General features: G+C 45.0%; 1 protein-coding gene across 1 annotated transcript in view; it reads right to left on the minus strand.

The window, feature by feature from the left end:
• Positions 1-27,823, minus strand: part of CCDC22 (coiled-coil domain containing 22) — a 645,106-nt gene that overhangs the window by 415,275 nt on the left and 202,008 nt on the right. Inside the window, exon 4 of the mRNA XM_044080125.1 lies at positions 5,173-5,279. Within this exon, the coding sequence (XP_043936060.1) occupies positions 5,173-5,279 (107 nt within the window). The remainder of the gene's footprint in view (positions 1-5,172; positions 5,280-27,823) is intronic.

Consider the following 27,823-nt stretch of genomic DNA (forward strand, 5'->3'; position numbering starts at 1 on the left):
GACATCAAACAATTGTTCTGATTTTCTGATGTCCTTGGTTCTGTCCAGGTAAAAACGTAGTTGTCTGTGTACATCCAAGGAATGTAAGATCCTCTCCCCTTTATTTTGAGGAGTGGGGAAAAAAGTTGGCAAGTGGACAGTTTGATTTAAAGCCACTTTGGAAACCACCTTAGGCATGAAGGTAGGATTAGTCCTCAAAGACACCCTGTCTTGATGAAAAATAATATAAGGTTCCACAGCCATAAGAGCTTGTAACTCTGAAACTCTCCTGGCAGAGGTTAGGGCTAACAGGATGGCTGTTTTCCAAGATAAAAACTTGATGTCAGAAGAGGCAGCAGGCTCAAAAGGAGGCAAGGTGAGCTTTTCCAAAACATAGTTGAGATCCCAAGCAGGAATGGGAGGAGATCTAGGAGGTCTTAAGTTCTCAGCTCCTCTGAGAAACTATCTCATGAGCTGGTGGGAAAAGATTGGAGGGTCTGTATTATAATGAGCGGAAATAGCAGAGGCATGTATCTTAATGGAAGAGAAAGAGACCCTTATGTAAGAGATCTGTCAAGTAAAGTAAAATTAAAGGAATGTTCGGAAGAAGAGGATCAGAATCCTGAGCCTGCATCCAGGAACAAAATCTTTTCCATTTTCCTGCATAAGATTTTCTAGTGCTAGAACGTCTGGCTTCTAAAATGACATCCATAACCTGCTTGGGTAGGAGAGAAGAAATCAAAGGCCCTGGATTAACCAGGCCACCAGGCTGAGAGTGCTGACATGGGAGTGTAGAACCTGACCCTAATGTTGGGACAGAAGGTTCGGAGTTTGTGGTAAGACCCAAGGGGGCTCCAGACATAGGTTTTTCAGAGTGGGGTACCAAAACTGTCGAGGCCAATTTGGGGCCAACAAGATTATCATCTTGGGCTTGTCCTGTTTGATCTTTAATAATACCCGTGGAAGAACAGGAAGAGGCAGAAAGGCATATCCCGAGAGGTTTCTCCAACTGAAAGATAGTGCATCCACTTTCCAAGCTAGTTTGTGGAAAGTCCTGGTGCAAAAATTCTGTAGTTGATGACTTGAGATGGGATGCAAAGAGGTCTATGTGAGGACGTCCCCAGACTGCTGTTATCATCCTGAATATTTCGGTGCCCAGCATCCATTCGTGTGGATCCGAAAGGTTTCTGCTCAGACTGTCTGCCAGGAAGTTTTGCTTCCCTGGTAGAAACTGAGCTTGAAGGTCCAGATTGCAAGCTAGAGCTGTGTTCCATAGATCCATGGCTAGTCTGCAAAGGGGGTAGGAATGAGATCCCCTTGCTTGTTTATGTACCACATAACTGTGGTGTTGTCTGTCCGTATCAGTAGTTGTCCTGGTTGTAGAAGACTCCTGAAGGCCATTAGAGCTTTCTGAACGGCTAACATTTCCTTTAAATTGATATGCAGGTGCTTCTGATCCTTTGTCCAAAGGCCCTGCAGACAGTTGCCCTGAAAATGGGCTCTCCAAGCATAATCCGAGGCGTCCGTGATTAGAATCTGAGTGGCAGGAGGCAGACAGAAGTGTTTCCCTTTGTTTAGAGTACATGCCCTGGACCACCAAAGGAATTCCTTTTGAAGACAAGGCAGGACGGAGATCAGTATGTCTAAACTGTGGCAATGCTGAGACCATACACTTTTTAGGTACCACTGTATTTTCCTCATGTGTAGTCTTGCATATGGTACGAGAAGGATGCAGGAGGCCACGGAACCCAAAGCCTGCAGGAATCTCCTTGCAGATAGCTGAGTTAAAGTTGCCAAGGTTTTGAAAGTTGAAGCCAGCTGTAATTGTTTTTCGGATGTCAGAAATGCCATCTGGGTTGTGGTGTTTAGAAGAGCACCCAGAAAAGTTATCCGTTATGTTTACAGAGAATCCCAGGAACTTGAGAAGGTTCTGTACAAATTCTAGATGCTGGAGTAAGACATCCTTGCTGTCTGCCTGAATCAGACAATCGTCCAGATAAGGGTAAATCTGAATTCCCTTGAGTCTGCAGTAAGCTACTACTGGAGCCAGGCATTTGGTGAAGACCCTGGGCACAGTAGACAATCCAAAGGGCAGCGCAGAGAATTGAAAGTGCTTCGATCCGGCCTTGAACCTGAGGTATTTTCTGCGTTCCTGCCTGATGGGAATGTGTAAATATGCCTCCTTTAAATCCAAAGTTACCATCCATGCATTTTTGGACAGCATTGGAAGTAGCTGCTGTAGAGTAAGCATCTTGAATTTTGGAATCTCTAGAAAGGTGTTCAAGACTGACAGATCCAGAATGGGTCTCCATGAGTTTTGCTTCCTGGGGACTAGAAAGAGCCTTGAGTAAAAACCTTGTCCCATCTCTGAAAGTGGAACTAGTTCTATGGCTTTCATAGCCAAAAGAGCTTCCACCTGGTTTAAGGCCTCTGTCCATTGATGTTTTGGAAGGTCTGGCCATCCGCTTGGCCTTGGCAGGGTATGAAAATGGAATTTGTAACCTCTTGAAACCACATCCAGAACCCACTTGTCTTGGGTTATATGAGTCCAATTTTGATAAAAAAGAGAGAGTTTTCCTCCGAGAGGGGCTTCCAGGCAAGAAGTTCCTGCAGCCCAACAGAGGGAGTCATTGAGTCTGTTTCCTATGAGTTTGTGACCTGTCCTCTCCTCCCCTAGGGGTGGAAGCAGTCCACTGTCTTGGGTCTATAAGAAGCTTGTGTTTGAGGCCTTCCTCGAGAGCGTCTATATCTACCCCTCTGAGGCCTGTCTGAATTGGGAAAGGACCAATTTTTAGAAGGCCAATTCCTGCTAAATCTGGGTGGCTGTACTTGTAAGAAATCTTTAACTGTTTGCATGGATTTCGCCTTGTCCTCCATCTTTTTAATCACCTCTTCAGCTATTGATCCAAACAAAACATTATGCTGAACAGGAGCATCCAATAATTTAGCTTTTACTTGTTCTGGCCAATTTTGTTCCTTTAGCCATGCATGCCTTCTAATAACTGTGCCGGAGGCAGCAGCCCTACAAGAAGCCTCCAAGGCATCAAATCCACAGTGTAAACCATGCTTCCCAACTTGTTCAGTGGCATGCAATAAGTCATGTAATTCCTTATCATCTGCACAGGCAGAAATGGAAGTAAGCTTTTGTTTTAAAACAGACAAGAGAAATTGCTGGTATTTCAGCATATGAAACTGACAGTTTAAAGCCCTAATGGATAAAGTAGCAGAAGTGTACACTTTTTGCCCCATCTTTCTAAAGATCTAGAATCCTTTTCAGTGGGAATGGGGTTTTTGGCAGAAGCGGCCTTAACTCCCTTAGGACCCTGAGAAATGGTTTCAGGGTCAGCAGTAGGGTTCTTGTATAAAAACTGGTGGGAATCAGGAGCCCTGTAATATCCATCAGGCTTAACAGGAGCAGGAGGAAAAGAGTCAGGGGTTAAGTTAGCCTCCGAAAAAGCATCATCCACAATATCCAAAACAGGAGGAATAGCCAGGGGTCTATGTTGGGGGAGAAGAAGAAAATTCCCTAGTCTTTTCTTAGATTCCGAATACTCCTGTCCTTCCCAGTGGAAATGTTCCCTCATTTCATGCAAAGTTTCCCCAAAAGAGAAATCCTCAGGGGGAGAAGCTAAAGGAATGGATTCCTCAGCATCAGAATCCTCATAAGGAGGGAAAGAATATTACTGATCAGAAGAACAAACTGAAGAAACAAAAGCCTGATCAGAGGAATCATAATAAACTTCCTGCCTTGGCCTTTTACCTGGAGGGGGATGTGAACCCCTAATCATAGTAAGTAAATCCTCCGCCATCTTGAGTAACTGTTTCTGTGACTTGGGAGCCGGTTCAGAAGAGGCCTGTGTTGCAGTCTTTGATTTAGAAGGAGCCTTTGCCTTTGCCTTTATTAGAAGCTGAGTAGGCCTGAAAACCCCTTCGGAAGCCGGTACCCGCGCACAGCGGCTCCGGACCCATCCGAAGGAGCATTGTCCGAAGGTCCTGCAATAGAAATATTCAAAGGCCTAGTTGGCTCCTCGTGAGAGTCCGTTTCGGCCATCGGTTCTGAAATGGCCGATGACAGGGGCTGCAAAAGCGCCTCACTGACGACGGCCGAACCTGAAGCTGGCTCCGCTTGTGCGATATCGTCAGATTTGGACCTCGGAGGCCTGTCTTTATCCTTGCGACGTTTGTGAACTCCGGTAGCCGGAACCGTATCAGACAACATTTTGTAGTTAAAACGCCTACCGAAGTAATGAAAAGCAAAATCGTACCTTTGTTTAATTGTACGTTGATTGAATCTAGCAGAAAACCGACAACTAGCTACGTCGTGGTCAGGGCCTAAGCAAGCAATACAGTAAGAATAAAAATCCTTATGAGGTATTTGCTTCCCACATGAAATACAACTATTAACCGACAACTAGCTACGTCGTGGTCAGGGCCTAAGCAAGGAATACAGTAAGAATAAAAATCCTTATGAGGTATTTGCTTCCCACATGAAATACAATTATTAACTTTTTCTGACATCGGACTGGAGCAAGAAAAAGTTTCCCCAACGGGGTACTTAGCTTTGAGTGGAGAAGAAAGTCCTCGGACTGAAGTTTTTCAGAAAAAATAGTCAGGAGTCAGCCGACCGGCACTTGCGAACTGCTATCACCACACGGCAAGAAAGACTGGAGAAGATGGCGTCGGCTGTCAGCTTTGTACTCCTGGCGCTCTGACGTCAGGGAGCATGGTTGAACAGCCGACGCCGGACCCAGACTCTGGGATTCTGGCCGACCGAGGACTGCCTGCCGGCAGGGGAGAACCCTACAGTCATTACTGCAACAGTGAAACACGATGAACATCTAAAAAGAAAACATTCTTACCTTTACAAGACTTTTAAACCTATACAGCAAAAAAGGATTACAAGGCTAGTAAACATCTCAAGTGTACTAAAATCTTCCAAGGCTAAGTATGAAGTGATATTGGCTTATAACGGCAACTTCAAAAAGTCTCTCTTAACAGCAGTAAAAAAGCCAGAATGCTGGTAAGTTGGCCTAAAAGCACATGCCAGGCTCATGTAAATTCATGTTTGTCATATAAGAAACTAACAGTTTGCAGGATTTTTCCTCTAGCACTTAAATGCCAAGTGCTGCAACAATGACTCCGTATCCAGGAATGGTATTCTATAACACAGCATGACACTTTCCAGTAGCCTACCTGAGTGCGAAGAAGTAGAGGTATTCTGCAGGATGGATGAACCCATGGTATAGACAGTTGTTCCTTAATCTTGACAGATATGGCCTTCTGAAGAGCAGCAGACTTCCCTAGCAAAAATAAAACAGTTCAAAACATTACTCTTAGCAAAACTGTAACAACAAAAAGTTTACTTACCCCTACTTTTTATCTCTTGTTTTTCCTCATCCTGGCCAGCTATGCCTTCAGATCTACTGACGGGCTCAGTCACTTAACTGACATGGAAGCACTCAACATATCAGTAAATGCTTATGTGGTACATCTAAAAACCTAGAGTCTCCAACCATGACGGAGGTATGTATGTCTATGCACAGAATCTTCATAGTGCTAGAAGTGTGCACATGCTACTGGTAGATGATTCTTAAGTCTCACTTGAACTAGTTACCACTGAAAAAGAAAAAAGAAAAACATTAAATAAATGGCTTATCTACAATACAGCCAGGAGTGATTCCATGCAGGGGTGGGGTGAAGACAACACTAACTGCAAAAGGTCCTTTTACAGTTAAGCTGAAAATAGTAGCACAAACATATCCAATACCTCCTACTTCAAAGGAAGGCCTCTGTTGGGGTCTATGGTTGGTAAAGTCACTAGAGGCATCCAATAAACAAACCCCAAATGTGCAAAAGGTGCCTAAAAGACAAGACAAAAGGAATAGCTCAGGCCAGGTTTGAAGCATGGCGTTTCCAATGCTTACTCCACTTCTGAAGTGGAGCTTAAGTCTCTATGGACTGGTGAGAAACTGTGCAGAACCATCTAGGGAAGCTATGGTTGTTGTTGTTTGTCTTTTCGGCTTTTCCCGGTTAGGGGTCACCACAGCAGAACTCCGGTCCGCTAATGATTGGCAGTAGATTTTTTTTATGGTGCCGAGTTGCCAGCCGACACCCAACCTTCAATGAAGGCACGCCCATTCAAGCATGTCTTTCGGAGGCCACTCGACCGTGGGGAGGACATGCAGACTCCACACAGAAGGCACTCCAGCCGTGAATCGAACAGGAGTGCACATATTAAAAAGAAAAATCCATGGTATCCTTGTCATCTCAGAAAACCCAGTATGCAACTTATACTGGGACAAAAACAAACCAAGTAGAAACTTTGCAGTGTGGAGGGTGTGAAGTTCACTCCTTGAAATATATTATGCACCTAGTTCACTAACAAAAATCGAACTTTAAAATATGTATTTATTTATTTGGTATGAAAGCGATCTTTGTTAGAAGTGTTTCAGTTTATAAGTTACAAATATTTATTCTGATAGATGTCTAGTGATAGATCTTTTTGTTAATTATCATTTTGTTAGTGAGTAGGTTTCTTAATTAATAAAGTTTGGATTAGTAGGAGAGCCTTAAGAAGTTGTTCTTATATATTTTAATTTGTCTCTAGCTTTTTAATTTCAGTTTACACTGTTAGCATGGTCTCAGTTTACACTATGGTGTTAAGGGAGAAAGAGGACTTGGTTAATGGAATGAGTTTAATGCTTTTACTGTTCTTAACAGAGCCACCCTATGTAACCACTCCCTTGCTCCAAATAACCTGATTATATATAAATAACGAACGTCTTTACTGCTTTTCATTATACTCAACTAGGATCTCTTGTTTGTGTGTTTCAATAAAGGATATTCCATTTTAACTTAATGTTGATCTTACAACAAAATCAAAGTGTGCTCCCAGCAATCTTCAGTCATACCACTAGAAATTGCTATGCAGGAGCTGCAGACGTGTGTGACTCTGAATTACAAGCAGCACTTGGTTTTATAATGCAACACATGTTTTTAAGCTTCAGTTTAAATGCTGGCACTGGTAGGGATAGAACACCTGTGGGCAGTGGCAAAGTACAATTTTGTACACTTATCATAAATGTAGATGTTCGAGTTTATTCACTGTTGCAGTCATCACCTGTGGGTTATCCCTGCTGTGGTACCTCTCGGCCGGCCTGAATACCAAAGTCAATGTTTTTCTGCATCGGCTGCTGTCGCTTGTTGACTGACTTCAGGTCGTCAGTGCTATAAAGCAAGGCAGCTGATGCCATTACATCAGTTTTTCTTGCCCTAACCAGTCAGAAGCCCATGGAAATATGGTAAGTGGTCATGGTGGCCAAATGCCACCATAAGAAGCTTAGGTCTCCCTAAGGAAAGAGGATATAAGGGGGAAGGAGGGAGGGAAACCAGGGCTGCAACAGTGAATACACTCCAACATCTACATTTATGGTAAGCGTACACAACTGTACTATGTTCTTCGTGTTTCACTGTTGCAGATAAGACCTGTGGGAGGATTCCCACAGCTGAGGAGAGGGGTGGAAGGATTAGTTAGAGACTTAGACATGGGTAAGCATGCCCTGCAGAACTGCAGGGGCAAACCCTGCCCTAGCCTTAGAGAAATGAGGTAGGTGGTAATGCTTTGTAAAGGTATGGACAGAGGTCCAGGTGGCAGCTCCCAAGATGTCCCTGGTGGGAACTCCTCTGAAGAATGCTGTGGAAGTGGAGGCTGCCCTAGTGGAATGGGTACAAACAGACTTAGGGGGTGGTTTCCTACATAATCTGTAGCAGAAATGGATATAGTGCGATATCCATGTGGAAATGGTTTGCTTGGAAATGGGCATCCCCTCTGCCCCAGAGGCAAAGCTGACAAGAAGTTGGTCCGTTTTCCTGAAGGGTTTAGTACCATCCAGGTAGTATCTGAGCTGTCTGTGCATGTCTAGTGAGTGCAGAATTCTTTCCCCCTTGTTTTGAGGGTTAGGGAAGAAGGTGGGTAGATGAATGACCTGGTTGAGAGTCACATTAGATACCACCTTGGGCATAAAGGAGGGGTTAGTCCTCAGGGAGACTCTGCATGGAAAATGATGAAGGGCTCAATGGCAATCAGTGCCTGAAGTTCTGAAACCCTTCTGGCTGAGCTGATAGCTAGTAGGAAAGCAGTCTTCCAGGAGAGGTATTTCAGTTCTGCTGAAGCAGCAAGTTCGAAGGGTGGTAAGGTTAGTTTTTCCAAAACATAATTCAGGTCCCTGGCTGGCGTGGGTGGCCTTCTGGGAGGTGTGATATTAGAAGCCCCTCTGAGGAATTGTTTAATCAAAGGATGTGAGAACAGGGGCTGGTCTGTATCAAAATGAGCTGAGATGGTTGAGGCGTGGATTTTAATAGAAGAGAAAGAGAGGCCACTATTGAGTAACTCCGCTAGATAGTCCAGGATAAGAGGGATGGAAGGTTGTGAGGAACTGCCCCCTGTGGAATAGCTCTAGAAGCAGAATCTTTTCCATTTCCCTGCGTAAGATTTTCTGGTGCTGGGCCTTACGGCCTATGTAATAATGTCAAGGACCTGTTTGCTTAACAGGTGCACCTTGTTTGCTTTTAGAGTATTAGCCATGCTGACAGTTTGAGAGTCTGCACGTCTGGATGTAGCATTCCCCCCCCCCCCCCCCAAGTCAAGAGGTCTGGGATCATAGGTAGCTGCCTGGGAGGCTGTGATGTCAGTCTGCGCAGCAAGGAATACCAATGCTGTCTGGGCCAATCTGAAGCAATGAGGATGGCCTCTGGCCTCTCCTCCCATATCTTAATCAGTACCCTGGGAATAAGAGGCAGAGGAGGGAATGTGTACACAAAGAGGGAGTTCCACGGGAAGGTCACGGCATCCACCTTCCACTCTAGGTGGTGATACTTCCTCGTACAGAATTTTCTTAGCAGGTGGTTGAGGTGCAAAGCAAAGAGATCTACCTCCAGTTCCCCACTCCTGAGTCACTTGTAAAAAGATATTTCTGTGGAGCTGTCAATCATGGGGGTCCAGTAAGTTTCTGCTTAAGTGGTCTGCCAGGGTGTTGTTGATCCCTGGTAGATGTAGGTATTGGGCTATTAGGTGTAATCCCATGAAGGAGGCTGTCAGCCAGAGGTTCATGACTAGCCTGCACAGAGAGTAAGATTGGGTCCCTCCCTGTTTGTTGATGTACCACATTACTGTGGTGTTGTCTGTTTTGATAAGGAGAAACCCTATCCTGAGATGGGGTTTGAAGGATGTCAGAGCCTTTTGTACTGCCAAAGACCTTGGGTGCACCTGCCTGCTAAGTGAGCACCCCAAGCAATGTCTGAGGCATCAGTGGTGATGGTCTGGCCAGCAGGGCGGAGGATGAAGGGAAGACCCTTGTTCTTAGCACAGGTCCCTGCCCACCAGAGAAACTCAACCCTTATACAGGGGATCAGAGGGAGAGAGGTCTCTAGAGGCTGAGAGTGCTGACACCAAAGGTTCTTTAGAAACCACTGAAGTTTTCTCATGTGAAGCCTGGCCAGAGGAATTAGAAGGATGCAAGATGCCATGTACCCAAAGGCTTGCAGGAACTTCCTCGCCGTGAGGGGACTTCTGGAAGCCAGCTGGGTAAAGTAGAGAGGCAGGAAGCTCTGCTTTTCTGGGGATAGGAAAGCCATTTGGGATGTTGTGTCCAGCAGAGCTCCCAAGAAAATGATCCTTTGATTTCTTCTCTTTGATGGTGAACCCTAAGGAAGTTAGGAGGGTTTTAACAAAGAGGAGGTCCTTTAGCAGCTGTTCTTTGCACTCTGCCTGAAGGAGGCAATCATCCAGATAAGGGTAAATCTGTATATTTCTCCGTCTGCAAAATGCTATGGCCGAGGCTAAGCATTTGGTGAATACCCTGAGAGCAGTAGATAAGCCAAAAGGTACTGCAGAAAACTGAAAGTGTTGTGAGCCTGCTCTGAAGAGTAGGAATTTCCTTATGGGGATGTGGAGGTAGACATCTTTTAGGTCTAGTGTCACTAACCAGGCATTTTTTTGTCAGCATAGGCAGCAGCTGCTGCAAAGTTAGCATTCTGAATTTGGGGACCACCAGGGAGGTGTTCAGAATGGATAGATCCAGGATGGGGTGCCAAGTGCCCTCTTTTCTGGGAACAAGGAATAGTCTGGAATAAAAGCCTTTGTCTGTTTGATCTGCAGGAACAGGTTCTACTGTCCCCTGGGATAGGAGAGTTTGGACTTCTTTCAATGCCTCTGCCCACTGATTTGGAGATAAGTCTGGGTACCCTCTTGAAATTGAGAGTTCACTGAAAGAGAATTTGTATCCCTGAAAAATTATCTTTAAGACTCATTGGTCCTTTGTGACAGAGAGCCAACTTTCTTTGCAGAGGGAGAGCCTGGTGAGTGAAGGGAGGGCAGTGGGGGGAGAGGGAGTCATTGAGAGTTTTTGCCAAAGAAGGATGGCTTAGAACTCCCTGCCTTTGGGGCGGAAGTGGTCCATTGATTGGTTCTCTGCTGTCCCTGTGATAGGGGCCTGGGTGGTCTGTCCCTGAGGGGCTTACCTTGCCCCCGTCTGCTAGGTGCAAGATAGGACCAGTGCTTAGAGGGAAAATTCCTGCTGAACCTAGGAGGTTGAACCTGAAAGAAATCGTTTACTGTTTGCATAGATTTTGCTTTGTCTTCCATCTTTTTAAGCACATCTTCTGCTTTTACTCCAAACAAGCGGTCCTTATCCAAGGGTACATCAATTCATTTAGACTTGACATGCTCAAGGTGAGGTTGTTCCTTCAACCATGCAGGTCTCCTAATAACAGATTCTGACTGCTGCCTTGCTTGAGGCTTCTAGGGCATCATATCCACAGTGTAATGAGTGTTTGGCCACTTGGCAAGTAGAGTGCAAGTAAATCTGCTAACTCTTTCGATTTGGCACAGTCAGGAAAGGTTGAAATCTTTTGTTTTAATAGCTCTAAAGTGTGTTGTTGATATTTTAACACATGGAACTGACAGTTGAGTGCTCTGCTAGCTAAGGTTGCAGAGGTGTATACTTTTTTAGCCCATCTGTCCAGAGCTCTGGAATCCTTGCCAGAAGAAATAGGATTCTTAGCAGAACTAGCCTTAGCTCCTTTAGGTCCCTGTGTAATGACCTCTGGGTCCGCAGCAGGATTTCTGTACAGGTATTTGTGAAAATCCGGTACTCTGTAATACCTGTCAGGTTTACTGGGAGCAGGTGGGAGGATGTCGGGGGCTAAGCTAAATTCATGGAACACATCATCCACCACTTCTAAGATGGGGGGGGGGTGGCCAGGGGGTCTGTGCTGGGGCAGGTCTAGAAAAGTACAGTTTTGTACCTACCATAAATGTAGATGTCCGAACTGGATAGCATCTGCAGTCATAACAAGTGGGTTGTCCTGTCGTCAGGCAGCCCTGCAGTCGGCCGGATTCCAAAGTCCGGGTCCGGCTTCGGCTGATGTCGCACTCCACCCGACGTCATCTCTGTTGGTCTTCGGGTATAAAAGCATCAGCCGACGCCATTTTCCTCAGTGTTTCTTGCCCCAGATGCCAGTAGCCCTCTTGCAGGCTAAAATTTGGATAGATGCCAATGTTTCCAAATAGATAGAGGTAAACACAACAATAAGCATATATGTACATATATACAAACAAATACACCATAAGAGACTCCCCCCCAACAGCTAGCTATTAGGAGGGTAAACACCCTAGGAGTACCACAGAGGGGAAGGAGGGAGGGTAATCCTGACTGCAGATGCTATCCAGTTCGGACATCTACATTTATGGTAGGTACAAAACTGTACTATGTCCTTCATGGATGCATCTGCAGTCATAACAAGTGGGTAGAATACCATAGCCAACTAGGGGAGGAGGATAAAAGTAGATTATGGTGTGTTTAGGATCCCTTGCAGTACAGCAGTGGCAAACCCTGCTTGGGATCTGGAATATAGAGGCAAATTATAATGCTTGGCAAATGTATGCACGGAGGTCCAAGTAGCCGCCTCAATAATGTCTTTGGTTGCCACTCCTCGTAAGAAGGCTGTGGTAGTGGCTGTTGCCCTTGTAGAATGAGGTCTTATGTTCTGTGGAATTGGTTTTCCATGGAAGGAGTAACAGTATCGTATGCAATTTCCTATCCATTTGGAGATTGTCTGTTTGGAAATAGCTTTTCCTTCCCTTCCTGTTGCATAGGCTACAAAAAGTTGGTCAGTCTTTCTGCTATTTTTGTTCTGTCCAAGTAGTAGCGTAGCTGTCTATGTACATCCAAGGTATGCAGTATTCTTTCCCTCTGTTTTGTGGGTTGGGAAAGAAGGTAGGTAGGTGGATTGCCTGGTTTAAAGACACTCTGGATACCACCTTGGGCATAAATGTAGGATTAGTCCTCATGGACACTCTATCTTGGTGGAAGATTAGGAAGGGTTGCACTGCCATTAAGGCCTGTAGTTCTGAAACCCTCCTTGCTGAAGTAATTGCCAGTAGGAAAGCAGTTTTCCATGACAGGTGTTGTAGGTCTGCTGTTGCTGCTGGTTCAAAGGGTGATAGTGTCAACTTTTCTAGCACAAAGTTTAAATCCCAAGCTGGTAATGGTGGTTTCCTTGGAGGTTTTACATTCTTGATTCCTCTGAGGAACTGCCTGAGCAAAGGGTGAAAAACAGGTGGATCAAAGCTGTATTCTGCTGAAATAGCTGATGCATGTATCTTGATGGAGGAGTAGGACAGGCCTGAATGAAGAAGTTCGCCAGATACTCCAGAATGTTAGGCATATCTATGTTTGACACATCTTTTCCTCTTTCCGTACTCCAAATGACAAACCTTTTCCATTTTCCAGCATAGTTCCTTCTTGTTGAAGGTCTGCGTGCTTCAAGAATAATGTCTTTAACTCTTTGGGAAAGTTCTGGATTAGCTGCTGCTATGTGATGTTCCATGCAGTCAGTTGCAGCGTTTTAGGTTTGGATGTATGATGCTGTAGTTGTTCTGAGTTAACATCAAAGGCATCAGGGTATTGGCCACATATTGTTCGAGACATGCTCTTCAGTAGTGGGTACCAGTGTTGTCTTGGCCAGTTTGGAGCTATCAGGATTATCCTTGGGCGTTCTTCCTTGATTTTTAGTAGTACCTTGTGTATCAAAGGAAGAGGTGGGAATGCATATGCTGTTAGGCCTTTCCAGTTGAAGGAGAGTGAGTCCACTTTCCATGCTAGTGGGTGGAATGTCCTTGTGCAGAATTTTTGAGCTGGTGATTGAGAGGTGATGCGAATAGGTCTATCTGTGGCATTCCCCATTTCTTGAGATGGTCTTGAAGATGTCCGGGTGCAGCTTCCATTCGTGGGCATCGAAGTGGTTCTGCTTAATATGTCTGCTAGGGTATTGTCTTTCCCGGTACAAATATTGCCTGTAACTGAATGTTGTAGCTGAGTGCCAGGGTCCACAGCTCCAAGGTCATTCTGCATAGGGGGTATGAATGAGTGCCTCCCTGTTTGTTGATGCACCACATGACTGTGGTGTTGTCTGTCCTTATCATCAACTGGCCCTCTTTGAGAAATGGTTTGAACTTTTGGATTGCCAGTTTTACTGCCAGCATTTCTTTTAGATTGATGTGCATGTGAAGTTGATCCTGTGTCCACAATCCTTGCACGCATTTGTCCAGCATGTGGGCCCCCCATCCTAGGTCTGAAGCGTCTGTTGTGATGGTCTGGCTTGGTTGACATCTGCGAAAGGGTAGGCCTGGGTTTGACTGGCATGCCTGAGCCCACCATAGGAACTCCTGTTTTAAGCATGGAATTAGTGGGATTTCTGTTTCTAGACTGTGTCTGTGTTGGGACCATAAATTCTTTAGGTACCACTGTAGTTTCCTCATATGTAGTCTGGCAAATGGGACCAAGATTATGCATGATGCCATGAAGCCCAAGGCCTGCAGAACTTTTCTTGCTGTTAACTTGTTCAGTTTTGTTAGTGCCAAGAAGTAAAGAGGAAGTTCTTTTGTTTTTCTGTAGTCAGGAATGCCATTTGTTGTACTGTGTCCAATTCCGCCCAAGAATGTCCTTGTTTGGGATGGTATCGGCCTTGACTTTTGTAAATTGACTGTGTATCCCAGTCCTTGTAGCAAGTAAATGACCCTTTGTAAATCTGTTGTCAGCTTGCTTTTGTTGTCCTTGTAGCAGGCAGTCGTCCAGGTATGTGTAAATTTGAATTCCTGTAGTCTGCAATGGGCGATTACTGATGCCAGGCATTTTGTGAATACTCTGGGCGCAGTAGATAAGCCAAAGGGCAATGCTGAGAATTGATAGTGCTCTGATCCTGCAAGAAATCTGAGGTATCTTCTGCAGATTGGTCGAATGGGGACGTGCAGGTATGCCTCCTTGAGATCTAGAGTTACCAGCCAAGACTCCTTGCCCAGCATGGGAAGAAGTTGCTGTAGGGTCAGCATTTTGAATTTTGGGACAATGATGTATGTATTTAAGGTGGACAGGTCGAGAATTGGTCTCCAACTTTTTCCTTTCTTGGAACTAGGAATAGTCTGGAGTAGAACCCCTTTCCTTGTTCTGCTGTTGGCACTCTTTCCACAGCTCTCATGTTTGCTAACTCCATTATCTGGCGTAGAGCCTCTGTTTTTTGATTTGGAGGTAGATTTGGCATTCCTCTTTTGACTGGTAAAGTGTGGAAGTGAAACCGGTAACCTTGATCTATGGTTTGTAAAATCCACTTGTCTTTTGTTATGTAGTGCCAGTTCTTTGAAAATAAGGTTAACTTTCTGCCTAGAGGAGCTGCTATTTGTTCCCTGGTAGGCGGATTTAGGATTAAGTCACTGTGGTTGTGCTGATGTAGTGGCAGTGGCTGTGTCTGTGCCTCTGTTGTTACCTTGCCACTGTCAGTCCTCTGTAGGCACCTCCTCTGGATTGGTTTCTGCCTCTGGAGCGTCTATTCCTGCCCCTTTGAAATTTTGTGGAGTCAGGAAAGGACCAATTTTGGCAGGCCAGTTCCTGCTAAACCTTGGGGTTGAACCTGCAAGAAATCTTTAACAGTTTGAACAGATTTTGCCTTTTCTTCCATTTTCTTCATAACCTGCTGGGCAGGTGTACCAAACAAACTTGTCTTGTCCATAGGAGCATCTAGCAACTTAGCTTTAACATGATCCGGTAAAGCTTGTTCCTTTAGCCATGCATGCCTTCTTATCACTGTGCCTGTCATGGCTGATCTAAATGAAGCCTCCAGTGCATCATAGCCACATTTTAAGGAATGGTTGCTAACCTGTTGTATGTTATTTACCATCTCTAATACATATTTCTTATCAAGAGATTCATCAGTGGTTAGTTTTTAGTTAACTGATCAAGCATAAACTCTTGGTATTGTATCATGTGAAACTGACAGTTTAAAGCTCTAGCTGAGAGAGTAGCTGAAGTGTAGACCTTTTACCCCATCTGTCTAGTGACCTTGCTTCCCTTTCAGAAGGAATAGGGTTTTAGCTGTGGTCGGCTACTGCCTTGGGACCCTGGGATATAGTTTCTGGGTCTGCAAGTGGGGCCTTGTAAAGGTGGTGATGAGTATCTGTCACCCTGTAAAATCTGTCTGGTTTGGCAGGGGCTGGGGTAAAGAATCTGGAGCGGAGCAAACATCATTGAAAGCATCATCCACCACAGAGAGAACAGGAGGTATAGCTAAGGGCCTGTGCTGTGGGAGGTGCAGAAAGGTCCTAAGTCTTTTCTGGAGTCTGAAAAATCCTGTTGCTGCCATTGGAACTGTTCTGCATGGCATGCAAGGTTTCCCCAAAGGAGAATTCTTCTGGTGGGGAAGCAGCTGGAATGGATTCTTCAGCATCAGAATCTTCAAAATTGGAGAAGGGAGCCTCAGGCTGGTCAGTTATGTCTGATTCATCAGCAGAATCATCAGAAGACACTTGCTCAGGCGGCTCTGCCCTAGGTCTCTTTTCTTGGGGCTGAGAGGCCCTGTCTGGGTGAGATTGAGATCCTCTAATTAAAGAAATTAAATCTTCTGCCAAAGAAAGCATTTGAGAACTAGAAGAGGGCCTGGATGTGGGGGGTTTAACAGGCACTGTTTTAGTAGTCTTGGCTGCTTTAGCCCTGGCGAAGGCCTTAATGGACATGGCAGCTGGAGGCCTAGCAGCACCACGTGCTGGGGTAGAGACATCCAAGGGGATGGTGTCTGATAAGTCAACCACCGTAGTGGGTAAAATTTCTGAGGTCGATTCAAGAGTTGTAGCAGGGGCCTCAGTTGTAAGAATAGGTTCAGCTGTACTTTGAGCAGTTTTCTCGGTTTCGGCCGAAACCGAGACACTCGCAGTTTGCTTTACCGTGGTTTCGGCCGAAACCGCGGACCGCGAGTGTCGGTCTTTATCTTTGCGTTTTTGGGGGTAGTCGGAGGATCCGACGGCATAATGTACGCAAAATCAGAACCGAAAAACTGTTCTGCAAACTCCGACCGACGCCTAAGCGTTCGTCGGTTGAAAGAGCACAGGCGAACAGGCTGCTACGTCGTGGGCTGGGCCTAAACAAGGCAGACAGTAAGAGTGGAAATCTTTATGAGGTATTTGTTTCCCACAGGTTAAACAATTGTTAACTTTTTCTGACATCGGCTGAGGCAAGAAAGAGTCCCCAACGGGGTACTTAGCTTTAGAAGTCTTCGAAGTAGTATTCGGTAGAAGTAATCTCTGGATCCGACCGACCGGCACTTGCGAACAGCTTCTGCTTGGCGCCACGGCAAGAAAGACTGAGGAAAATGGCGTCGGCTGATGCTTTTATACCCGAAGACCAACAGAGATGACGTCGGGTGGAGTGCGACATCAGCCGAAGCCGGACCCGGACTTTGGAATCCGGCCGACTGCAGGGCTGCCTGACGACAGGACAACCCACTTGTTATGACTGCAGATGCATCCATGAAGGACATCTCTCTTGGTCTTTTCTTAGACTGAGGGAAGTCCTGAGATTCACAGTGGAAATGTTCCCTGAGGGTGTGAAGGGTTTCCCCAAAGGAAAGGTCTTCTGGTGGGGAGGCAGAAGGAATGTATTCCTCTGAATCAAAATTCTCATAAGCAGTCAGAGGTTGTTGCTCCTCTTCAAAATCTGAATAATCATATTCCTCAGAATCCTGCTCTGCCATTAGTTCAGGAGAAGGGTGTCTTTTCCTTTTAGAAGTTGTGGCCTGACTACCCCTGAAAAGGGAAATAAGATCCTCCGCCATCCTAAGCATTTGGGCTTGGGGTGGTGCAGCAGGAGTAAGATGGGGGCTAGAGGTAGATTTTCTAAGAGTGGCCTGGATTCTAGGCCTAAGAATATCGGTATGAGGGAAACAGTAGTCAGATGAGAAGATGTTTTTTTGTCTAGAATCGGAAGTGCGAAAGGCCTCCTCGGAAGCCGGTGCCTGCATTGCAGCTCTGGACCCAACCAAGGCAGAGACAACCAAAGCCTCAGAAAACGAAAAAGATTTCTGTGGCATACCAGACTCTGAAAGGGTCTCGGTAGAGGCCTGCGTAGATATCGTATCGGCCATCAGGGGCTGCAAAAGCACATCACTTAGCATCGTCAGAAGGCTTAGCCTTGCGTGGTCTGTCTCTATCTTTATCTCTCTGTTTTTTTCGGAATGTCTACGGATTGTTGGCTGGAAGATGAAAATACCTGTCTACAATAAGAGCTCTACGATAAATGATTCTCGTGTTAAAGAGGGCACAGAACCGCCAACGGGGACATCGTGGTTTGGGCCTAAACAAATGACGTAGTATGAATGGAAGTCTCGGTGTGGGATCTGCTTTCCACAGGCGAGACAACTTTTTCGGACATTGGTTAGTGCAAGAAAAAAGGATCTCCAACAGGGTGCTTAGCTTTAGATGTTTTCAGCTGTAATTCGAGCTCTAGTAGCGACCGACCAGCACACTTGTGAACTGCTTCTGCTATGGGCTCCACAGCAAGAAAGACTGGTGTAATGGCATCGGCTGCCTTGCTTTACAGCACTGACGACCGGACGTCATTGAACAAGCGACAGCAGCCAACGCAGAAAAACATCAACTCTGGTATTCGGGCCAGCCGAGGGCTACCACAGCAGTGATAACCCACAGGTGATAGACTGCAACAGTGAAACACAAAGAACATCACTAGATACTGCTCACAAAAGAACATAAACTTTTTTTCCACTTATTTTAATTTTGCGTTTCAAAATTGACACTTGAGCTGGTGGAGTCGAGGCATATTTGTCAACTGTCCCAGATTTTGCCTTAGGTTTTAAGTTGGTTCTTTGTAAAATTTGTGGTTTTCTGGCAAATCTTCAGGCTAGCAGTCTCCCTACTTCTTAAGTTTATCTGATTATGAAGAAAGTTTCACATTTTGAGTCTTAAAAATGTTATGCTCCATAAGGAAAGGGTTAGATTCACATTACTGGTTAAAAACTTAATTCAGGGTAAACAGTACTGAAGAATACTGCACCACATTAAATTCATCAAAATAACTCTTTTTAGGCCTGGAGAAACTTAATAACCGTGATGTGTGAGGCAGATGTCATTAGCAAGTGTTCCACATTGTGAGGAGGTAAGAGTTTCACATTTTGGGGATGAAGGGTTGAGAGCTCTATCAGTCACTACATATACAATGACAGACATACAAATTAAGACATACAAATTAGACTTCACATTCTTCTCAAAATTCATGTTGGCAAAAAATCTGTTATTCTAGCAACTTTCTATTCTACCATTTTTTTGGCTTTGTTCTTGATTCTTGAGCTACGAGGTTCGAGAGCCGTGGGGTAGCCTTTTGTTCCATGCTGGAGGCAGGCGGTAAAAGAACACTTCTGTTAGCAAGCTCATACATCATAGTTATTAACCATTCCTTCATACATAAAGAGAGTTATTTTGATTAATTTAAAAGAGGTTCAGTCTACAGTAGTGAGGAAATCATTCTATGTTGTACAACTTATAAACAAAGGTATGGCATCTAGGCCCAAGGAAGTCTTTGTTCCGCTATATTCAGCATTCATCAGACTTATAATTGAGTACAATACTCCCTTTGCAATGTACCCAACCAGGCATATCCAACAACTGGAATGTCCACAGAGGTCCTTCACCAAAAGAATACATGGTGCTAGTATATCCTCTGCAGACCACCTCAAGGGCCTATTCCTGTATTCAGTTTCCTACAGGCTAAGAGATCTATGTCTTGCATACAAGGCATTGTCAGATCGTACTCTGATGGACCTCCTGCATATCCACAAACAGCACCATTGTTAGGAATTTCATTTTCTGTCCACTGAAATACCTCTTTCATTTTAGTTAAAGTCTCAGGAAAGACATTTCTGGAAGGAAATCCTAAGCAACACTTTCCTCAGAATCTTCAATTTGTGAAGAAGACACTGAAGCACAACACTCCCCCTTCCAATTCATGTTTTTTTGACTGAAAAAAACAGAAAGAGAAACCTCTTTCTCTGCCAGACGTCTTCCCTGTCTACAGAAATTGACAGAGGAAAAGAGATGTTTTTACTTTTTTGTGTTTCTTTTCCTGGGGAGTGCCTGTAATACAACAAACTCAAGGAAGGCACACCATCCCATGATTCAAGCTCTCTTCCTCAGCTATGCATTACACCTCCATCCATACCTCCCCTGAAACCAGCAAATGTGGTTCTCTGATGCCATTATAGGACATACATAAAGCTGTAGAGGATGTTCTCAGCTCCCAGCCCTTGGTGGCAGAAAGAGCTACACCAGAGGGACAAAAAGCTAAGTCTGGCAAGAGCAGAGTTGCCCATCGATGAGTCAGTGAAGGAGCAGGCCTGTCACCCAGAGATTCCCTATCAACTTTCTTATTCTTCTGGAAGTGAGGGAAGAAAATGTGCAGTTGTGTACACTTACCATAAATGTAGATGTTCGAATGTATTCAATGTTGCAGTCATTACATTTGGGTGATCTGCTTGCAGGTAGCCCTCAGTCGGCCTGATTATCAAAGTCTTGGGTCCTGGAATAAAAATAGTCTGGAATAAAAGCCTTTGCCTGTTTGATCTGAGGGGACAAGTTCTACTGCCCCTTTGGATATGAGAGTTTGGACTTGCTTCAATGTCTCTGCCCACTGACTTCGAGGCAAGTCTGGGTACCCTCTTAGAATTGGGAGTTCTTTGAAGGAGAATTTGTATCCCTGAAAAATTATCTGTAAGACCCATTGGTCCTTTGTTACAGAGAGCCAATTTTCTGTGCAGAGGGAGAGCCTTCCTCCTAGTTTTTGGTAAGTGGAAAGAGGGGAGAGGGAGTCATTGAAAATTTTTGCCATATGGCTTAGAACTCCCTGCCTTTGGAGTGGGAGAGGTCCACTGTTTGGTTCTCTGCTGTCCCTGGGGTGGGAGTCTGGGTGGTCTGTCCCTGCAAGGCTTACCTTGCCCCTGTCTGCTAGGTGCAGGAAAGGACCAGTATTTTGAGGGAAAATTCCTGCTGAACCTAGGAGGTTGTACCTGAATGAAATCTTTTACTGTTTGCATAGATTTTGCTTGGTCTTCCATCTTTTTACGCACCTCTTCTGCTTTTTCTCCAAACAAGCGGTCCTTACCCAAGAGTGCATTCAAGTAATATAGATCTTGACATGATCAGGGAGAGGTTGTTCCCCTCAACCATGCATGTCTTCAAATGACATATCCTGACACTGCTGCCCTGCCAGAGGCTTCTAGGGCATCATATCCACAGTGTAATGAGTGTTTAGTCACTTGAAAAGTAGAGTGCAGTAAATCTGCTAACTCTTTCAAATTGGCACAGTCAGGAACAGTAGAATTTTTTTGTTTTAACAGTTCCAAAGTGTGTTGTTGATATTTTAACATGTGGAACTGACAGTTGAGAGCTCTAATAGCCAAGGTAGCAGAGGTGTATACTTTTTTACCCCATATGTACAGAGCTCTGGAGTCCTTGTCAGAAGGAGTAGGATTCTTTGTAGAACTAGTCTTAGCTCCTTTTGGTCCCTGTGTAATGACCTCCGGGATTGCAGCAGGATTTCTGTACAGGTATGTGGTACTCTAATACCGGTCAGGTTTTCTGGGAGCAGGTGAGGGGGCGTCAGGAGTTAAACTGGATTCTGGAAGACACCATCAATCACCTCTAAGATAGGAGGGATGGCCAAGGGTCTGTGCTGGGGCAGGTCAAGAAAAGTACAGTCGCGTACACTTACCATAAATGTAGATGTTCGAGCGTATTCACTGTTGCAGTCATTACATTTGGGTTATCTGCCTGCAGCTAGCTCTCAGCCAACCTGAATATCAAAGTCTTGGATTCCTGCGTCGGATGCTGTCTCTTCTTCCATGACGTCAGGTCATCAGGGGTATAAAACATGCAGCTGATACCATTATATTAGTTTTTCTTGCCCCAGATGTCAGGTGCCCCCATAATGGAAAGCAATTATATGTTAGGATACACCTCCAACAAAAAGCCAACAGACCAGAAAGCTGAAATACATTAAACAAGAAGAAAAGTATAGCCAAGAGAAGTCAGGGGGCTGGAGGGAGGGTAACCAGGACTGCAACAGTGAATACACTCAAACATCTAAATTTATGGTAAGTGTACACAACTGTACTATGTTCTTCGTGTTTCACTGTTGCAGTAATTGCATTTGGGTAGATTCCCAAAGCTAAGGAAGGATGGAGGAAATTAGATAGCATTAGGACCAGCTATTAAGCACTGCAAAAAGTACAGTTTTGTACCTACCATAAATGTAGATGTTCGAGTGTATACCCTGCTGCAGTCATGACACTTGGGTTATCCTGCCGTGAGGCGGTCCCCGCAGTCGGCCCGAATTCCAAAGTCTTGGTCCGGCGTCGGTTGCTGTCGCTTCCTCCCTGACGTCAGTGTGCCAGGGGTATATAAGAGGCATCCGACGCCATTTTCTTCAGTTTTTCTTGTCCCCGATGTCAGGTGCCCCCCAAAAGGTGGTCAGTAGATAGTACCAAAACTGAAAGAGTAGCACAAGCAAAACATCCCTCCAGCTATAAGCAAATACACCACAAAGGTTGCATCAGATTTTTGAGGTATTGAAAGGTTTTAGTTAGGTCAGAGGGGATGGAGGGAGGGTAACGTGGACTGCAGCAGGGTATACTCTCGAACATTTACATTTATGGTAGGTACAAAACTGTACTATGTTCATCGTGTTACCCTGCTGCAGTCATCACACTTGGGTAGAATCCCAAAGCTAAGGATGGGAGGTGGAGTCAAACAGGGTTAGAGGATGCTAGAAGGCCCTGCAAAACTGCAGTGGCGAAGCCAGCTCTAGTCTTAGAGTAAAGTGGTAAGTGATAGTGTTTGGTGAAGGTGTGTACTGAACTCCAAGTTGCAGCTTCTAGAATATCCTTGGTAGGCACCCCCCTGAAAAAGGCTGTAGATGTAGCTGCTGCCCTGGTGGAGTGGGGCCTAATGCTAGCAGGAACTGATTTTCCATGGTGGGTGTAGCAAAAATGTATGCAATATCCTATCCATTTGGAAATGGTCTGTTTTGAGATAGCCTTTCCTTGTGATGCTATAGCATAGGATACAAAAAGCTGGTCAGATTTTCTGAAAACCTTAGTTTTATCCAAGTAGTAACGTAGCTGCCTGTGAATGTCCAAGGAATGCAGGAGTCTTTCTTCTTTGTTCTGCGGATTTGGAAAGAAGGTGGGTAGATGGATGGTTTGATTTAGAGCCTCACTGGATACCACCTTAGGCATAAGGAGGGGTTAGTTCGTAGAGAAACTCTGTCTTGATGAAAAATGAGGAAAGGCTCTAGCGCCATTAGAGCCTGAAGCTCTGAGACTCTTCTGGCTGAAGTAATTGCTAGCAGCAGGGCAGTCTTCTATGATACAAACTTTAAGTCAGCTGAGAAAGCTGGCTCAAAAGGAGGCAGCGTAAGTTTTTCTAGAACAAAATTGAGGTCCCAAGTTGGTGTTGGTGCTCTCCTGGGAGGCCTAATGTTTTTGGCCCCTCTGAGAAACTGCCTTAGAAGTGGATGTGAAAATAAGGGAGGAACCGTGTTGTAGTGAGCTGAAATAGCTGAGGCATGGATTTTAATAGATGAAAAAGAAAGTCCTTTGTGTAACATCTCAGATAAATATTGTAGAATCTGAGGTATGTCCGGCAGAAGGGTATTTTGGCCTTTAGCTTGGTTCCAGGCGCAAAACCTTTTCCATTTGTCTGAGTAGGCTTTCCTGGTGCTGGGCCTCCTGGTCTCCAGAATAACATCCATAATAGCTTGTGAAAGAGGAGCTGGCTGGTTGCTTAGGAGATTTGCCATGCAGCCAAATTTAAGGTTTTGAGCTGGCTGTGTAGAATCTGACTGTCTTGCTGTGTGAGCAGATAAGAAATTTGTGGTAAAATCCATGGTGGGCCCTGGGCCATATTCCTTAGTAGTGGGTACCAGTGCTGGCGTGGCCAGTCTGGGGCAATGAGTATCATTCGGGGTCTCTCCATCCTGACTTTCAGCAGCACCTTTGTGAGAAGGGGCAATGGAGGGAAGGCATTTACTGACAGCATTTTCCAACTGAATGAGAGTGCGTCCACTTTCCAAGCTTGATGGTGAAATGTCCTTGTGCAACATTTTGTTAGCTGATAGTTTTGGGGGCTGGCAAACAGGTCTATGTCTGGGTGTCCCCATTTTGAGTTATCATTGCAAATACTTGTGGATCCAGTTTCCACTCGTGGGGGGTCCATGATGTTTCTGCTTAGGTCATCTGCCAATGTGCTCTTTTTTCCTGGCAGGAATTGAGCTTGTAAATGTACTTGGTAAGGCAGTGCTGTGTTCCACAAGGTCATTGCTTGCCTGCATAGAGGGTAGGAGTGTGTACCCCCTTGTTTGTTTATGTACCACATTACTGTGGTGTTGTCTGTCCTTATTATAAACTGTCCTGGATGTAAGAGGTCCTTAAAGGCTGTCAGGGCATTCTGTACAGCTAGCATTTCTTTTTGATTGATGTGCAGATTTTCTTTGATCTGCAGTCCATATGCCTTGAACGCACCGTCCTGCCATGTGTGCCCCCCAGGCATAGTCCGATGCATCTGTTGTCATAGTTTGCCTGGGTGGGGGTAAGGTGAAAGGCTGACCCTTGTTGAGGTGATATGCCTGTGACCACCATAGAAACTCCTGTTGAAGGCAGGGAATGACAGGTATCATTGTTTCCAAGCTGTGGCTGTGTTGAGTCCATACGCTTTTTAGGTACCATTGCAATGTCCTCATATGCAGTTTTGCAAATGGTATTAGTAGTATGCAAGATGCCATGAAGCCCAAGGCCTGCAGAATTTTTCTTGCAGGGAGTTTGGTCTTTGTTGCCATTGTTTTGAAGTATTGAGTTAGTTGTAGTTGTTTGTCTGGCGTCAGGTAAGCCATCTGGGCCGTTGTATTCAAGCTGGCACCCAGGAATGTCATATTTTGTGAGGGCACTAGTTTTGATTTCTTTTTGTTTACTGTGTACCCTAGGCAACTTAGAAGGTGTTTTACAAAAGCCAGATGATGTAAGAGAGTGTCCTTGCTTTCTGCTTGGATGAGGCAGTCATCCAGGTATGGGTATATTTGAATTCCTCTTTGTCTGCAGTATGCAATTACTGGTGCCAGGCATTTTGTGAAGACCCTGGGTGCAGTAGATAAGCCAAAGGGCAGTGCAGAGAATTGGTAATGGGTTGAACCTGCAATGAAGCTGAGGTATCTTCTGCAATTTTGTTTGATAGGGACATGCAGGTATGCCTCCTTGAGGTCCAACGTTACTAGCCAGGCTTTCTTGCCCAACATGGGAAGAAGCTGCTGTAGTGTTAGCATCTTGAATTTGGGTACTTGCAAGAAGGTGTTTAGAATTGAAAGGTCCAGAATGGGTCTCCAAGCATTGTCCTTTCTGTGGACTAGAAAGAGCCTTGAGTAAAATCATTGGCCTTGCTCCTGTGTAGGTACCAGTTGAATGGCTCTCATGTCCATGAGAGCTGTAATTTGTTTTTGTGCCTCTGCCCATTGATTTTGTGGCAGGTTGGCATGCCTTTTATCCTTGGCAAGGTGTGGAAATGGAATCTGTATCCTTGTGAGATAATGTCCATGACCCATTTGTCCTTTGTGACGATGCGCCAGTTGTCTGCAAAAAGTGCTAATTTTCCTCCCAAGGGAGCTGCCAAGAGAGTTTTGCTTGGCAGTTTGAGGTCTAAGTCATTGTGTTTGCCTTCTAGTAGTTTGGTACCAGTCTTCTCCTCCCTTCTGTGTTGCAGTGCCCCATTGGCAAGGTTTGTAAGGGATTTGTGCTTGTCCTCTGCCTCTTGGGCGCCTGTACTTACCCCTCTGTGGTCTGTCAGAAGCTGGAAAGGACCAATTTTTTGTTGGCCAATTTCTGCTGAAGCGTGGGGGCTGTACCTGTAAGAAATCTTTGACCGTCTGCATAGATTTTGCCTTATCCTCCATTTTCTTTAAAACCTCTTCTGCTTTAACCCCAAATAAGACATCCTGCTGTAAGGGTGCATCTAGTAACTTTGCTTTAACATGATCAGGCAGAGTTTGTTCCTTTAACCAAGCATGCCTACGTATAACAGCTGCTCTACAGGAAGCTTCCAAGGAATCAAATCCACATTGTAAAGTATGTTTGCCCACCTGTTCAGCTGCATGCAACATATCCAGTATTTCCTTGAATTCAGACTGTTGAGGGAGCATGCTCATCTTCTGTTTTATTTGAGACATTAGGAATTGCTGGTATTTAAGCATGTGAAATTGACAATTTAGTGCTCTCATAGCCACAGTAGCTGAGGTATAAACCTTCTTCCCCCACCTATCTAGTGCTCTGGAGTCCCTTTCAGACGGTACAGGATTTTTGGCCATAAAAGCCTTAGCCCCTTTGGGACCCTGGGAGATAGACTCTGGATCAGCAACAGGGCTTTTGTAAAGGAATTTGTTGAGTCAGGCACTTAGTATCTATCTGGTTTGGCTGGAGCAGGAGGCAGAGAATCTGGATTTAGACTAGATTCTAAATAAACATCATCCACAATGTCTAGAAAGTACAGTTTTGTACCTACCATAAATGTAGATGTCCGAGAGGAATGCATCTGCAGTCTTTACAAATGGGTTGTCCTGTCGTCAGGCAGCCCTTCGGTCGGCCGGATTCCAAAGTCTGGGTCTGGCTTCGGCTGGTGTCGCACTTCACCCGACGTCATTGCGGCAGTTATTCGGGTATAAAGGCATCAGCCGACGCCATTTTCCTCAGTGTTTCTTGCCCCAGATGCCAGGTGCCCTCTTGGATGGCTAAATTTGGATAAATGCCAAAGTTTCCAAATAGTAGAGAGCAAAGACACAAAATAAGCATGTATGTACATATATACAAACAAATACACCATAATAGATCCCCCCCAAGCTAGCTGAAGATTGGCAAATACCCTAGGAGTACCTCAGAGGGAAGGAGGGTGGGTAATCCTGACTGCAGATGCATTCCTCTCGGACATCTACATTTATGGTAGGTACAAAACTGTACTATGTCCTTCAAGGATGCATCTGCAGTCTTTAAATGGGTAGAATACCATAGCTAAACTAGGGGAGGAGGAAATGAGAAGAGATTATGGTGTAGTTAGGATCCCTTGCAAAACAGCAGTGGCAAAACCAGCACGGGATCTAGAGTAAAGAGGTAAGTTATAATGCTTGGCAAATGTATGCACGGAGGTCCAAGTAGCAGCCTCTATAATGTCCTTGGTAGCCACTCCTCGTAAGAAAGCTGTGGTAGTGGCTGTAGCCCTTGTGGAGTGAGGCCTGATGTTCTCTGGAGTTTTCTTTCCATGGTAGGAGTAACAAAATCTAATGCAATTTCCTATCCATTTGGAGATTGTCTGTTTAGAAATTGGTTTTCCTTCCTTTCCTGTTGCATATGCTACCAGAAGCTGGTCAGTTTTTCTATCGTTTTTTGTCCTGTCCAGGTAGTAGCGTAATTGTCTGTGTACATCCAAGGTATGTAAGAGCCTTTCTCCCCTGTTCTGTGGGTTGGGGAAGAATGTAGGAAGGTGGACAGCCTGATTTAAAGAGACTCTGGATACCACCTTAGGCATAAATGTAGGATTTGTTCTCATGGACACTCTATCTTGATGAAGATTAGGAAGGGTTGCACTGCCATTAATGCCTGTAGTTCAGAGACCCTTCTTGCTGAAGTTATTGCCAGCAGGAAAGCAGTCTTCCAGGATAAGTATTGTAATTCTGCTGTTGCTGCTGGTTCGAAAGGAGGAAGAGTCAGTTTTTCTAGCACGAAGTTCAAGTCCCATGCTGGCAATGGAGGTTTCCTGGGAGGTTTTACATTTTTAATTCCTCTCAGAAACTGTCTGAGCAGAGGATGCGAGAAGACAGGAGGATCCAAGCTGTATTCTGCTGAAATAGCTGATGCATGTATCTTGATGGAAGAATAGGACATGCCTGTATGGAAGAGCTCCGCCAAGTACTCCAGGATGTTGGCTATGTTCACCAGTGTCACATCTTGCCCCTTTGCAGCACTCCAGATGAGATATCTTTTCCATTTTGCTGCATAATTCTTTCTTGTTGAAGGTCTACGAGCCTCCAGGATTATGTCTTTAACCCTTTGGGATAAATTTGGGTTAATTGCTGTTATGTAATGTTCCAGGCAGTTAGCTGCAGAGTTTTTAGGTTTGGATGCAGGATGTTGTAGTTGTTCTGTGTTAGCAGTAATGGGATCAGGGGCAATGTCCATATTTGTTCCCGGGACATGCTCCTCAGCAGTGGATACCAATGTTGTCTTGGCCAGTCTGGGGCTATCAGAATGATCCTCGGACGTTCCTCTTTGATCTTCAGAAGCACCTTGTGCATCAAAGGAAATGGTGGGAATGCGTATACTGTCAGGCCTTTCCAACTGAAAGATAGGGAGTCCACCTTCCAAGCAAGTGGGTGGTAAGTCCTTGTGCAGAATTTCTTCAACTGGTGATTGAATGGGGATG

Source organism: Protopterus annectens, chromosome 8.part0 (assembly GCF_019279795.1).
Source record: "Protopterus annectens isolate FY-2018-M chromosome 8.part0, PAN1.0, whole genome shotgun sequence".
Classification (NCBI taxonomy): Eukaryota; Metazoa; Chordata; order Ceratodontiformes; family Protopteridae; genus Protopterus; species Protopterus annectens.